The following is a 15,661-nucleotide window of genomic DNA, read 5'->3' as shown; positions in this document are numbered from 1 at the left end:
TAGTTCCTCCTCGCTGCATTTCCGGTGCTGAGGCCAAGGCTGTCGGTGCTCTGAAAGCCTGCAGCTGGGGGAATCCCTCGCTATTTACATCTTTCCATGTGTTTACTGAATGCAAATCAAAATGTGCGTGCAGGAGGGTTATTTTAAATGTTCTTTGCAAACCTCTTTTCCCCTTGAAATGATTCCAAAATTCCGAAGCGGGGGATCTGCAAAGGCCATGGCTACCTGTGGTTGCGATCTGACACCAACCCTGTTGATAGACTAATGGCCTCTGCTTGGGGCACTTACTCCTGTTGGCGAACGCCTTACTACGGCACCCAGATACTGCAGTGATAGGTGGCAGTTGCCTCCCTCACAGCCAGGGAGGGTCGCACAGAATTCCCTTTGGACCCATCAAGATTGCTCCTTAATGGGTCAGAAGCTTCCCTGGTTAAGCAAAACCAAGCATGTGTCCCAGGCGCTGAGCTTGCTGTCTTCCCCATCCCCTTAGACCCAGGAAGAGAGAGATCACAAATGAACTGGAGCCCAGCTCTCTCAATGGCCAGTGGAAGTCAGTGACCCTAAACCATCCCTTTGCAAACCATGCTGACAGAAGTTTAGTAACATGGGCCAGAAGTCTTGGGACAGTCAGACAGGTCAGGTTGGTGCAGCTCCAGCTTACCTGTTAGCACGTGGCCTTTAAGTTTTCCAGCCCGCAGGTCTGTGCCCTGCAATGACAGAAGGGATTCGGTTAATGCACAGGACACCAGAATATGCAGTCGCTCACCGGACCTATTTATTTGCATTGCTGTGGGGCCTAGGGGCACCAGTCAAGGATCATGCCCCCGCTGTGCTAGGTGCTGTACAGACAGTCAGTAAAGGAACAGTCCCTGCCGCACAGAGCTCACAGTCTGGGTTCTGAGGAGAGATGGCAGGTGGATGAGCCAAACAGGTGGGGATGGGGGTGGGGGTGACCATAAAGGAAGCAAGTTTTGAGACAGAAAGCGAGGCCCCAGCCACTGTCAGACTTACCCATCCAGGGGGAGGGTCTCAAAGGCACAAGGGGCAGTAAGGTGCCCAGTTCCCAATGAAAGTCAGTCAGTGCCATTGGTACCTTGGGGAACCTGCCTCCGGGCGTTTAATGTTAGCACAATACAGCCTGCTGCAGCCTCACTCGCGGTGCTGCCTCTCAGCATGGAGCACCCCCCGGACAGTGCCTCGCTTGAGTTTAGCTAGAAAGTTTCCTGAACTGAGTTTGTTTCCTTCATCTTCACCTTCTCCAAACCTCTCCTGACAGGTGTCATTCCTTTCCCTGGGTAAGCGGGGAAGGGTGAGGAGAGAATGTGCCGGGGTCTATATTTTGCTTGTTAATTTATATTTTAAAAGTGTCAGTGACTTTGTGTACCACAGCCAATGCATTGTAGAGTTCCCTTGAATCACAGGCTGTGCTGTCACTGTGCTCTTGAAGCCAGCACACAGGGACTGTCAGACGGATCACATTAGACCTGTTATCTGGGCACGGGATGCTGGGAAGGCTACAAAAGCTCTCTCTAAAAGCCCCGACACCATCCTGTGCACAGGTATTCAGGCAGGGGCTAATTAATATCCCTGTGATGGCAGGAAGGTCACAGTGTCTTTGGAAAGCACATAGGCTGGAGTGTCGAGAAAGAAGGTGAGGAATCAGAGATGCCTACAAAACCTGACAGGTGCAATTTACAGCTGCGGAGCCAGATCCTCAGCTGGTGTAAACTGTCATGCTTCCATTTAAGTCAATAAAGCCTTGCCAATTTACACCATCTGAGGTTCTGGCCTACTGAAGACAATGAGGCCAAGTTGATTTACACCATCTGGGAATCTGGCCTGCTGTATTCTAATTACCAGCCCACACTGAGTGAATTAAGAATAGATGCAGATTCACCAAAAAGATTTCGAGCTTCCCAAAGCAATTCCCAGCCCAAGACGCTTTGATTTTCTTCCCTTGATGGATCCAGAGAAGATGTCCCTGACACTTCCTCAGGCAATATGTGCTTTACACTCCCCACCAGCAACATCTGGGGACCAGCCTATAGCATGCTGCCCCTCCATCCCCATGCTGTTCTCATTTGTAGACTAGAATGGATCTATACTGTGTTCGCGGACTTTGCAAAAACCTTGTTCAAAACCGATGCAGTGGGCTGTAGCCCATGAAAGCTTATGCTCAAATAAATTTGTTAGTCTCTAAGGTGCCACAAGTACTCCTGTTCTTTTTGCAAGTCTTTGTGCATCCCGTCTGATGCGATGCCTGTGGTTATATCCTGGGACAGTCAAGAATGAGCATTTCACAAACCTTGCAGGAGAGCCTAAGATAATTTAGTTATGGTGTCAAGCCTGGCACAATTCAATGCCCTAGCTTGCCTTGAGTTTACCACCCAATCACATTCTTTCTCTTACCTCTTCCTGCTGCTGCACTTATGGAGAATTCTAATAAGGTTTTGTTGAGAACAAAATGCAGTTGGGCAGAAATCATATGCTGCAAATCAGCAAACAAGCACTAACAGATGGAGAGAGCCAAGTGCAGCACAAGCCAATGCCGTGCAAACATCCCTCGACAAGTCTGCCAATGCACCTCACTCCTGACCTGCAGCACCCCCACTCAGCTCTGTCAGTGCACCCCAGTCTGCAACAGTAATACCCATTGCTATTCTAGTCCTGTGCCTCCTACCCAGCTCTGCCAATGTGTATGAATACTCATCTGGAACAGCCCCCGTTATTCCAGTCCTGCCTGCCTACACGCACCCAGTTCTGCCAATGCTCCTTAGTCTTGACCTGCCCTAGCAGTAATTAAGTAGCAATTAAAGGAGCATCAGATAACTGCAGATAGAACGCATCTGACTCCCAGAACTGCTGGATCAAGCTTCACCCTTTCCAAAAATAATAGAAGCCAGATCTTCATTGAGTCATTTGGTGATGAGAACATCAACCAAGATTCACATTGCATAGTAAAGTTCATTGTAATGCAAACATCCTCTCAGTTTCTATGTATTAGCTTTGCAAAGCCCCATGAAATTTTACCAGCCTCAGCACAGAATTTCCTCACCCACCCTTTCCATCACGCTGATGATAAAAGTACTAATGACTAAGATTTTCAAAAGTGACTAGTGATTGAAGGGGCCTGGTTTTCAGAGAACAGGTGCTTAGAACTGAACACTGCCCCTTGGAGGTGTGTCATATCCCCCCCCAACCCCCCCCAAAAACCCTGAAGAACCCCAAATCACTCATCACTTTTGAAAATCTTGGCCTAATATTTTACTTGCCCATCAAAGGAAAGAAGCGACGCGTCCAGGGTGAAGGTGTGAGGGGAGTTTGCATGGCTGCCGGGTGCCAATTCACGGAGCAGTGTATCTAACGAGAACAATGCTCTAACATTCTCTGATGGCAGGAGTGTTCCCCCCCAAGTTTCTTTGGGAATTCTGACCCCACCTGGATGAATTTCACTTCTTGGATAACTCTTATCTCACCCTCTCTTCCAAACCCAGGCAAGAATGTGGGGTGGCGGGGAATGGGGGGGATTTAAAGGACTGTGCTGAGCATTCCATGAAATTCTGATTATTTTTTTTAAATGCGCTGACCTGCCATTAAAAGCTCTGATGCTTGATTTATGGCCAACTTCAGGAAAGACTAGCCTCTCTGACTCAGCAGACTGCTCAAGTGAGGCCATATGGAGCTATCCACACAGTCACTCACTCACTCACTCACTCATGCCCATCACCCCAATCAGGGTATGGGCCGCCAACTACAGATCTCCAGAGTCCTCAGGACACAGGATACTTGTGCTGTTTTGCCTGAAGGCAAAGCAGGGAAAGCTGTCATTGGTGGCAGTTGCCTGGGGCTGGGCAGGTCACCCTGACAGCGAGGATCCCACCTAGGCAGCGATTCCTTAAGGGCTGGAATGGAGCAGAAGCATTACACTGAACAAACAGATGCTAGTAGCTAACGATGTATAATGGGGTACGTTTGGAGCTGAAATCAATTCTAGGACCACACTCAAAACTTGACCCCTTTGAGATCAGAGTTAGGAGACCCTCCGACCACCGTTAGTGAGGTGTCTTCAATACCAGGGTTGGTCTTTTGACTGCCGCACATGGGACTGGGAGCGAGGTGAGCAGACCTGCTCCTGCATATGCCACAGCTTGTTATGTGAATCCAAGCCAGCCTCCTCCCACTCTGGGCTGTGGTGCGTCCCTGTCTGTAAAATGAGGACAACATGGGCTGCCTGGCCAGTGCAGGATCCCAGGTGTGGTGGAATCTGGCCACGTCCTGACATACCCTGGATTTGAGGATCAGGCTCCTATTGAGAAGAGAGAACAGGAAAAGCCCGGTGGGGCTAGGGCTAGCGGGGCGGGGAAGAGCACTTTACAATAGCTGTTTGTTATTAAAGAGGCAGAGAGATGGCAAGATTTAAAAGCAAAGGAGCAAATTCTGCTCTTCGTTACACCAGCGTCCAATCGGCGTGAGTCATCAGAGTTGCTCTGGGTTTGCAGCAGTGTGATGGGGGGCAGAATCTAGCCCGGGGGCTCTCATGCCAGCTTGGAGTAAAGGATGCTGCTTCTGGCACCTTCAAGGCATTCTGGGCTGCTGATTCATTGGCTGCCTATCCTCATGGAAACAAGCAGCACTGCTCTGCTTGTGGGGAGAGCCTGCCTGGAGACTCTGGGGAGCCATATCTGCACCTGGGGTCAAACCCAGCCCCACTTGCTCCATGCAGCTTTTATTAGCTGGGCTGCCTGCCTGGATTCCTTGGTGAGATGCCTGTGTGCTTTTGGAGGACATCGAGAAGGCCAGCTCCAGGCTTTTCAGCCCCCACCTCCGCTCCACTGGATGAATGGGGCCCAGTAATGACACAGGCAGCTTCCTTGTTCCTCTTCAATTACTGACTGCAAACTGCCCGCCCACTCTGGAATCTGCCAGGGCCCGGTTGCCAGCTCCTCCTGACCCCACCAGAGCGTGGGGTCAGCAGTACATTTCTGCGAGTGCAGGAGAGATGATTTAATCTCTTCACCCACCTCTTCCCATTTGCTGGGAAGTATCAATCACTTTCTTCCCCCCCTCCAGGGCAGGCAGAGGTGGGAGTCTGCCTTCTCACCCATTCCTAACTTGGAAAGAAGTTCCAGGTGCCTCTTTCTCACTTTGGCATGGAGCGAAGCTGAGGCCAGTTGCAGCCTGCAGCATGAGAGCAGTCAGAGCATGTCATTCTCTGGTGATGAAGGTGCTCCATGCACCACAGGCATCACCGTCTGAATGCAGTGGGAATCCATTGATTTTTTCAGTTAACAAAAGGTAATTGACTAAAGGGCACTAGCTGTTCCCTGGAGCTATGGTGGCATCCTGCAGAGTCATGCTTCAAGGTGTTGGTTTAGCGCTGTGCCTCCAGTGTGTGGAGTGCTCCTGAGTGGAAATGATCCCAGCAAAATTACCTAGACAGCTTTGGCTTGATACCTGCTGCCCTGCTTCTTGTCTCTCTATTTACACCTTGTAAAGTGCTGCTATTTATTGCAATGATGCACTTTGCACTGATCCACTGTAAGGGACTACACGTGGTGCAGCACAACAGAGGACTCGGCCTGCTATCTGGGTAGGAGGAAGAGGTGTCTTGTGGTGGAACAGAAGAGTCCAGCCTCTGAGCTGTATTGTGAATGATGCCTGGGGGCAAGTGACTTATAGCTCGGGGCCTCCGTCTGCCCATCTGCAAACTGAGGTTGATGATAATAGGCCGGGTGTGCAAAGCTGGTCTCCTAACCTGAGGACACATCCATCTGAAGTACAAATTACCCAGCACTGCCGGGGAGAGTGGAAGCCAGAGACCGATGCAGAAATTGAGAGGGAGAGGAGAGAGAGCTGAGGTGGTTTGGGAGAGGGAGATGCAGGTAGACTGGCAAAAGGGAAGAGTTCATGGGGAAGCAGAGGGAAGGGCAAACATGGAGGTCCTACTCTGAGAATTCTGGAGGGAAGGGAATGAAGACCATTATCTGCCTAGGAGGCTTGCACTGCCTATAGCTGGCCCTGGCAGTACTGTTGGGATTACAAGCTACTGTTCAGTCATCCACCATTCCTATCTGCTTTATAACTCCATGAAGTCTAGTTACCTAATGTGGACATCCAAATCGAAGTGTTTCCTGTACCTCTCAGCTCATTCATTTTCTTGTGATGTTGATCAAAGAGCTCTGTCTCATCAGAGGAGGAAATCCTTCCCTTCTCCCATAAATCCACTGTTACCAATGGAATTACATTGACCCACAGACACTCCTGAGATATGGAGTGAGGATGCGCCACTTTGTGCAATTTCAAACCCATGTGAACATTGTTTGAATGTTTGACAGGCTCAAATGTTAGTAGGTTTATGTCCCACCTGAGGGGTGCTCTGGCCTTGTCTACACTAGAGAAAAATACCATGCTAAATAATGGCTAGTATCCTTCAGTCCCCGGGAGTGCACTTCTGTGCCCACAAACACAGGGGCTCTCATGGATCCCCCTAGTGTGAAGTAATACTCCCAGCTGGGGTTGAGGGGTTAAGGAATGATGGTGTCTCAGTCATGCCTGCCTCGATCATTTGAGCGTTGGCATGTGGATGTGTCTCCCTGCTGCAGTGGGGCAATCAGTGGGAAAGGAGCAGAGAAGGAAAGTGCTAAAATAATCCAAGGAATGGTTAGATTAGGCAGCAGAGAGGAGAAGGAAAGGATGAGATGAAATAAAAACAATATGCAGGGTCCCCACCTGTGCCAGCTGGGCTTTGTCATAGGCGAGTGCTTGTGGAAGCTCCTCTGCCTTTTGTAAATAGAACAGGCTCCCCCTTAGCTGGGGTGGCACCTGTTAGTTTTCAGTTCAGCAGCCTCTTGGAAAAAACAAAACCCAGTGACCTCATGGATTTATGTTACAGGGACACCGAGGTTCCTGAACTCGCAGTACTGTTTGGAAATCCCCAAGGCTGTCCTAAAGGTTCACCGTGCTTCAAAGGCCTCAGAGTTCATCTCACCACTAACACTGAGCACGGATTGAACCCTGAGCTCCTGCTGCACCAGGGGTGGGACAGAATTAGTCCTGCTGGGGGCTTTTAAGGCAAATTGGCCCCACGTCTTCTTCATGGCCTTCCCTACAGGGTCCTGAGACATGAAACTGCTCTCCAGAGAGTGGCCTGCAAACTGGGTAGACACAACTCAACTTTGCTTCACTTGCTCAGGGTCTCCACTGCCCAACCTTTGTGAAACCATGTCTGCTGTACAATCTACCATCTCTGTTGCTGGCAGAGCCCTAGTGTGCTTCCCTGAGCAGCCTCTGTGGGGACTGCCTTTCCGAGACGGTGTTATAAAAGCGTGCTACAGGCTGCCACTGGGTGTGCTGGAGCATGCATGAGTGTGTACATCTCTGTGGCTGGGAGCACAAGGGGAGAGCTGGTGGGGAGGGGTTAGTCTTTGATGTGGCCCTCAGGAAACAAAAGTTACCCTGTTTAGGGAAGTCCTGCTCGAACTCTGCTGACCACAGGCAGTTTCATCTGCGGGTTCAGCAAGGGCTAAGGCACAGGGCTAAGTGTGCACGCCCCGAGCCAGGGTTACTCCCCAGTGGCTGCTTGCTCTCAGTGTGGCTACTTTGGCTGAAGTCTGGAGACTTGCTGAGTCGGGGTACAATTTTAAGAAGAGTCTTGGGGATTTACAAGCCTAAATCCCATTGGTTTAGGCACTTCTGGGTCCTTTGGCCATATCTCAGGCACAGCCCAGAAGCATGTTCCCGTCGGGCTCCAAACTTCGCCAGAGTCGGGGGGTGTTTTGTTCAGACCCAGCTGTTTTGTAAAATCTATGTAGCACTCTGCAAGGAGCAGGCCCCCTGGGGGCTGTGCTATCACCCTCGCAAAGAACTTTGGAGAGACCTATTTTTCCAGTGCCGGCTGGAACAGCTGAGAGCATGAGAGAGGCGGAGGCGCAGCGCTGAATGGAGATGTGGGGCTCTGGGGCAGCAATGCCACCTGGGATGTGCCAATGTTAGTTTAATAGCTCTGTCTACATGCCGTCTGCTTGGAGGCTACTGAGCTGTAACTGCCCACAGTGTTCCGCGTGCTGCCGCACAGCCTCTGTGGATCCCTAGCATGGAGTGAGCTAATGGACACTGATGTGCTGCCATGTTTATTAAATACCCTTTTATGAGAGCATTAATATTTCTTAATGACACCATTTGAGCTTAACATCCTTTTTACCTCCCGAGGATGTGGTCTGTGGCTTGTAAGGGGAGAGCTAAAAATTCCCACCCTCCACTCCGCTAAGACCATGGAGGAGAGGAGCTGAAGGAAATCAGTGATGTTGTTCTGGTGCGTATAAACCCCAAAGGGACGCAGCTCGATAAATTACCATTCGTATGTACTACCTGGGGACCCCAGTCAAGGAAAGTCTGGGGACATCTTGTGATTAAGGCATTGGAATTGGACTCGGGAGATCTAGGTTCAATTCTTGGTTGAAGTCATGGAGGGCCAGATTTTCCAAAAAGCTCAGCCCACTGGGTGCTGAGAGCTCTTGAAAATCTGACCACCAGTGTAAAGAACAGGAGTCGCTGGCTGCTGAGTGCTTTGGGAAGTTGGGCCCTTGTTTAGGTACTTAAATGGGAACTGAGTCCTTGAAAATCTGGCTCTGATGGGGGGTGCCGAGTCCTTGAAAAACTGTCCCTGAGCTCTTTCCAAAATCTGGCCCTAAATCTGTTTGTGCCTCATTTCCCCATCTGTAGAATGGGGATAAAAATCATTTTTTAGTCTGTCTTGGATATTTTGACTGCAAACTTTCTAGAGCAGGTACTGTCTCCCCTTCCAGCTGTTTGTGGAGCACTGACCACCATGCAGCCCCAATCTCAACTGGGCCTTTCAAGTGTGACAGGAATACAGTAATTGGGGCCTGATGGTGCTCGGTGCTGTACAAACATCTGGCAAAGAAAGAATTCTGGGTTCAAAGAACTTAATATTTTATGATAATTCTATTGAAGAAGAGAGGAGGATGCTGCCATAGCACATTCATGGAGCTGTAACCCACTGCAACACCCGAGATGCCTTCTGCAAATACCAGACGGGATTTGGCTGGCGCTCATGGACAATATGAATGAATAAAACACAACACCCTCCTGAGTTTCCAAAACTCCTCTGCATGGCAGGAGACCAGCATGTTGTCCTGAGCGGCTCTTTGCCATGCAGACGAGTTCGTTACATTGTAGCTCATTCCAACGCCCTGTCCCGCAAACGGCAGGGGAGCATTGAGGCTCTGAGGTAGGTCTGCTTGGGCCCTTGGTGCCGTCCGTTCCACATTGAATGAGTTATATTTTGTTTTCTTCTTCATAAATCTTTTCTAGAACATGTCTGATTCCATCTGAGGAAGGGGGAGCAGGGGACTAGGAAGGGGATCGGTGGAGAGAGAAAATTTAAGGCAGTGACTCAGGGTTAGAGAAAGTGGGTGTGGGAATCAACACAATAGCTGGCAGGAGACCAGGACAAACAGATGACTGATTGGACTGAGGTTTGTGAATAAGAACAGGGCTGGCTTGTTATTCACTCCCAGATATAACTCCTTCTCCCTTCCCCCTCTTCACCCTGCCCCGAGCCAACAGCTGGAACACTAGTAAACAAGAAGAGCTCTCTGCAAGGAGGGATAGCAGGATGGAGCGCAGCAGCTGCTTGCTCCTGGCATTTGCAGCGTCTTGGCCTGCAAGTCTTTCTGTGCTGCAAGACTCTGAATTCAGGCTGGAGAAGCTGGATGCTGTCCCTACAGTAGGCTGACATAATTAAAGAACAATTAGCAAACTGGTGAAGTTAATCCCCAAACAAATAAGGTGCTTCCTGCGCTGCTCACTTAGGGCACGCTAGCTCGAAGGGGAGAGGCGGCTTCAGAACTGGCACATGCAGGAGATCAGATTTATTATTCTCCCTCTTTGTTATCTTTATAAAGAAGCCAGGATTTATGAATTGGCTCTCACCAACCCAAGGGAAAGTCTAAGGAGGGATAAACCAACCTCCATGGGCTAAGAACCAAGCCTTCTCCAAACAAACCCTAGGCGTGAAAAGTGCCGTTAAAAGAAAAAAATTGCAACTATAAGGATGCCTAGCAACATTGTATCTATTTGATTTATCCATCTCTCCTCCTCCCCTCCTGTCAAAAACAGATAGCTAAGGGTTAATGTTTCTTTTACCTGTAAAGTGTTAACGAAGGGAACCAAACACCTGACCAGAGGACCAATCAGGAAACCAGATTTTTCAAAACTCAGGGAGGGAATGTTTTGGGTGGGGGTCTTTTGTCTGTCTCTCGGCTATGAAAGGGATCTTTCTATCTTCAAGCTTCTAATCTTCTGTTTCCTAGTTGTAAGTACAGGTATAAGACAATATAGGTTTTTATATTGTTTTTGTATTTACATGTGTGTAGTTGCTGGGACTGTTTAAATTGTATTTCTTTTTTTGAATAAGGTTGTTTATTCATTTTTTTTTTCTTTAAGCAATTGACCCTTATTGTCAACCTGATACAGAGACTATGTTTATGTGTTTTTCTTTCTTTTTATATAAAGCTTTCTTTTTAAGACCTGTTTGAGTTTTCTCTTGGGTAGGCTAAGGAACGAAGGAAGGGAAATTCTCTTTGTGTTAGATTTACGGAGGTGAATCTGTCAGCCTTCAGGGGAAGAAGGAGGGGTGGTTGGGCGGGAAGTAGATTGTCCCTCTCTTCTGTATTGAAGTCAAGGATGTTTTAGTTAGGCAGTGTCGTTCGCCGGATAAACCCAAGGAGGAGGGCGAGAGCCGGGGATTTGAGATAAAGAGGAGGCACAAGGGGAGGAGGTTATTTTTCCCTTGGTGTGAGGCTTAGGGCATGCTGTCGAAGTCTTGGGGTTCCCCAGAGAGAGGTTTTGGGCGAGAGAGTACCAGGAGCGGGAAGCCAAGCCCTGGAATCCTTGGCTTGTGGCAGCGATATCAGATCTAAGCTAGTAATTAAGCTTAGAGGGTTCGTGCTAGCTTCTCATTTTATGAACGCTAAGGTTCAAATCTGAGTAGGAAGCTACGACACCTCCCCACTCTTAGCTCTATGTCCCTTGTCATCTTAGACTGTAAACTGTTTGGGGCAGGGAATGTGTTTACATATGGTATCACCTAATACAACAGGGGCACTGATCCTGGTTGAGCCTATGGCTGCTACTGTAATATAAATATTAAATGGTAGTTTTTTTTTCTCTTCCCAATAATTTTCATTTTTATCCACTTCTGCACTTTCTGCTTCTGGCCCACAAAGCCCTGGAAGCATCACGAGACAAAGCCTGGCCTAGTGATATTTTCAGCCCAGATTTGTTGACTATAAGAGGTCCATTGTAGAGATGGACAGACCAAGACCCCAGCTCTGAATACTCCAAAACTCTGGAGTTTCAAAATCCAGATGTAGGTTTGGGTTTTATGGCTGGAGCTCATCTCGAGTTGGATAAATCTCAGCATTACGAGGGGAGTCCCAGGCCCCAGCAAGTCTAAATCAGCCATGGTGACCCCATTAAAACGGGGTCCCAACCCTACAGTTTGAGAGCTGCTGCACTGGATGACACTCCTCATCCAGAGCCAGGAGGTCTGACCCTTGCTCTAACTACAGAACTCCCAACCACCAGCAAAACTATAGCCCCAGAGCTTCCGGTGGGGTCTGGAAATCATCCAATGCTTTATTCGTTTGATTTATACAGTTCATTTAGTGTATCACGCCAGAGGGGAGGGACCAACATCCGGGTTCCAGCTGACCTGGCTCTGCACTGAGAAGCTGTCATTGGCACACTCACAGCTTTTCAGGGTCTCCTCTCTACCTCTCCCAGGTCTCTCTGAGTTGCGGGTTCTGCCCTTTCAGACCCAGAATCATTGACAGCTTCACAGACCCTGCCCCTTGCTCTGAGGAGACAATTAAACGGGCCCTTTTGCATTGCGGTTGATAACGCTGGATGTGGGAATTGCATACAGATGCTCCGGTCCCTTAGGATGACTCAAACCTAACTGGACACTGAAGCAGGGAGAGGGGGTTGGAGCGAGAGAAGAGAAGTCTTGGGAGGCTAAAGCCACCCTAGGGATTCCCTTCAAAGGCTGAGCTAATCTGGTGCTGCTGAGCCCCCGCCTTGCAGGCAGGAGAGAGGGAAGTTATGATTTCCTGCCGTTCAGAACCCTCTCCTCTATTGCTTTCTGCACTAGTAATGGGCCAATTCCCCAGTTATCAGCCCTAGTTCTGCACTAGGCCTATGAATCTCAAGGTCTTGCCCAGAGTCCTGTGTTCCAGGCAGATGAGCACCCTGGCTCCTTAGTTGCTTCTAGGGAATGCAGGGATTCTGCTACAGAGGGCAGCTTAGCAGGACTGATTCAGCTCTCCAGTCCTATCCATAGCAAATGCAGTGCCAAACACTCACTAAAAGGGTGGAGCATTTTCCTGCTGGAATTCTCTCCAAGTCTGATCTGAACCCAAAGCCCAAATCCGAATGCATTAAGCTCCGGGGCAGTTTGGATCCAGATCTAGGCTTGAACTTCACAACCAGCCCCTTTCTCTAGAATGGTACCAGACCTCAGTTCTGGACTCCTGCAAATGTTCACGTTCAGCTCCAGTTGTGAGACCACCCCCAAGCAGATGCTCATGTACCAGGTAGTGATAGATGGATTAAAAATACGTCCTGCAGGAAAGATAGACTAGATCAGATGAAGAGAGCTCGCTAGCTAGGCATACAGACAACAGCCTCTGTTCAATGCTACTCACACCAACATTTATGCCCCCTGTGCTTGCTGCTGCTAACTGCACTGTGCTATGGAGTGTACAAATCACTAAGGCTGTTCTAGTGCCCTTTGCTCACACTTACCAGGGAGGTCCTGGTGGAGCTGTGCAAAAACTGGGAAAAAATGTACACACAGTTTGGCAGAATTTTTTTTCGGTTTTCCTTGGGGAGACTCTCTGCTTCCCGTTGTCCCTTCTCCCCTTTCCCCGCTGACCTATATTTAGGCTCTGAAGGCTGAAATCTACTTTTAAACAAATGTTGCGGAATAACAGACACTGGTTTCCAAATAATTTCTCCATCTTTATCAACATAAATGTTTGCACTCTAAGGAAATTCTCTCTCTCTCTCTCTCTCTCTCTCTCTCTCTCTCTCACACACACACACAGATTGTCATTGGCCATTATACATTCAGGGTCTAATTCTGCTACCCTGTCATTATTCTGTGTATTAGAGTAGTGCCATGGGAGGACCCCCAATCAAGCTCAGAGCCCCACTGAGCTAGGTACTGTACATACACATAGCAAGAGCCAGTCTCTGCCCCAAAGAATGATCTAACTAGCTGAGACAGACAAACGGGGCGAGAGAGGTGGGGTTACCCCCATTTTGCAGAGGGAGGGGTTACATGAGTTGTCCATATGTCACTGAGGAAGTCTGTGCCAAAGCTGGCCACTGACACTTGATTTCCCAAATCCCAGTCCAGCTCCCTTAACCAGAAGACAATCCTAATATGAATGTAACTATTCATGGGATAAGGGATGACACCACGTGAGCAGCGGAGTGGGGGTGAGGGCAGAAATTGGGCCCTATCTGAGCATGGCAGTTGAGAATCATGACCGAGTCACAAATGTAATGTATAGAATCATGTTATTTCATAGTAATGGGTTTGCATTTCAGTTTTAAGCATTGTGAAATACCGAATTCTTTGCTAGGGACTCAAACACACATGTGATATTTAAGAAAAACATCAAAACACTTTCCTTTTCTTGCTGAGTTCCAGCATTTTTCCAGTGAGTTTTGAGTGGAGGGAGAAATTGACAATTGGCAACGGTTACCAGTTACAATCTAATCTCTCCTAGCTTGCACAGAGTCATAGAGTTTAAGGCCAGAAGGGACCACCAGCTCATCCAGTGCAACCTTCTGTATATCACAGGCCACCAGCCCCACCCAACACCTGCACACTAAACCCAACAACTGAAATGAGACCAAAGCGCAAGAGCCCACAGGAGACTAGGCTCTGATGTGCCACAGGCAGAGACCAGGAGGGACCGAGGTGCACCAGTGCTGAAGGCCTCCACAATGGCAGGGAAATGATTAAGTGAGAGATACTCAGATAACCCTGGCAAGTGACCTGCCATCACATGCCGCAGAGGAAGGTGAACCTCCCAACCCCAGCATCACTGCCAATCTGGCCTGAGGGAAAATTCCTTCCTGGACCCTGAGCATGTGAGCAAGAACCAGCCAGCGAAGCACCTGGGGGAGAAAATGCTCGGTGCTACCTCAGAGCTCTGGCCCACACTGTGTGGTGTCCCATCTCCAGCCAGGGCCATCCCCAGTGCTATAGAGAAAAGAGATTAAAAACAAAAAACACCCCAGAATACATTTTTTCAGGGGCTAGGGTACCCCTTCCTGACCCTTGCAAGTGTCCGGTTGAACACTGAATGTCCCAGAATCATCTAACATTTGACAAAGTCCCCAAAGGGAGACCATGTGATAACCAGTGTGATCAGCTTGATGTGGCAAAGCTACAGCATGGACAGGTGTTGCCATACAGCATAGACTGCTGTACATCTGCCAGGAGTTGCCAGGGGTGACGCTTGAAAGTGACAGTGATCAGATGAAACCAGGTAGGAAAAAATCCGAGATTGTGAATAGGAAAACAAGGTCCTGGCAGGGCTCTTAGCATAACATTGCATAACTTGCTGTTGTGTCGGCAAGTGATACAAACAAACAAAAACATTACAGGACTCAGTTTAAGACCTGGCACACCTTCGTGCTCACCGTGGCACTGCTGTCTGCACACAGCAAAGGAGGGACAGACTCCCAGATGTCCAGAGGCTGTAGGTTGTCTGGTGGAAGCTGGAACTTGGTTACCATCCCATCACTCACTGGCTCGGGTTTGGGATCCTATGTAGAGCCTATGCGGATGGACACTCATATCGGCTTTTCACAACAGCACTACTAAATCTTGGCTGTCTAGAGGAGTATGAACAATAGGCTAAAGCAGAGGGGCTGCAGAGTCAGGACTCCTGGGTTACATTCCCAGCCTTGAGCAGGAGTAGGGGTCTACTAGTCACAGCAGAGTTGAGAGAGGCTGGACATCAGGACTCCTGGGGAGAGCGAGTTGGGAATTTCCCATTGGGTGTGGGGGTCAGCATATGGTGACTTGCTGGAACTGAAACTTTTCATAGAATAGGATATTTCAGGGTGGCTCTCTCTTGAGTCTTTTCTGTTGTAGCTGCTTCACTTTGCATAAATAATTAAACATTCACTGGGCAGAGAGAGAGACTGGCCCTATGACCCGGTGGTTAGGGCACTCACATTGCAGATGCAGGGACTTGAACTTGGGTCACATCCTGATGAGGACGGGAGGTCTCTTTTGCTGTGGCTTTTCACAAAAACCTGCCTTTCATCCTGATGCAGAATGGGGAAAAGTTTGGAATTGAGAAGTGTCATAAACAGATAAGAAAAAGTTAATAGCACAGAAGTACTTTATATCTCTTTGACTGTAAAGGGTTAACAAGTTCAGTAGCCTGGCTGTCACCTGACCAGAGAACCAATCAGGGGACAGGATACTTTCAAATCTTGAGGGAGGGAAGTTTCTGTGTGTGCTGTTAAAATTTGTTTGTTGTTCACTCTGGGGGCTCAGAGGGACCAGACGTGCAACCAGGTTTCTCTCCAATCTTCCTGATACAGGTTC

At 48.9% G+C, this 15,661-nt stretch overlaps 1 protein-coding gene across 4 annotated transcripts in view; it reads right to left on the bottom strand.

Annotated features, from left to right (window-relative positions):
- Positions 1-15,661, bottom strand: part of PEBP4 (phosphatidylethanolamine binding protein 4) — a 206,452-nt gene that overhangs the window by 29,946 nt on the left and 160,845 nt on the right. For all 4 annotated transcript variants that reach the window (XM_032800924.2, XM_032800922.1, XM_075062752.1 and 1 more), the window contains one exon: positions 662-707. In XM_032800924.2, the coding sequence (XP_032656815.1) occupies positions 662-707 (46 nt within the window). The remainder of the gene's footprint in view (positions 1-661; positions 708-15,661) is intronic.

The sequence above is a fragment of the Chelonoidis abingdonii genome, chromosome 2, assembly GCF_003597395.2.
Source record: "Chelonoidis abingdonii isolate Lonesome George chromosome 2, CheloAbing_2.0, whole genome shotgun sequence".
Lineage (NCBI taxonomy): Eukaryota > Metazoa > Chordata > Testudines > Testudinidae > Chelonoidis > Chelonoidis abingdonii.
Note: the sequence above shows the minus strand (reverse complement) of the source record. Positions and strands in the feature narration are given on the sequence as shown.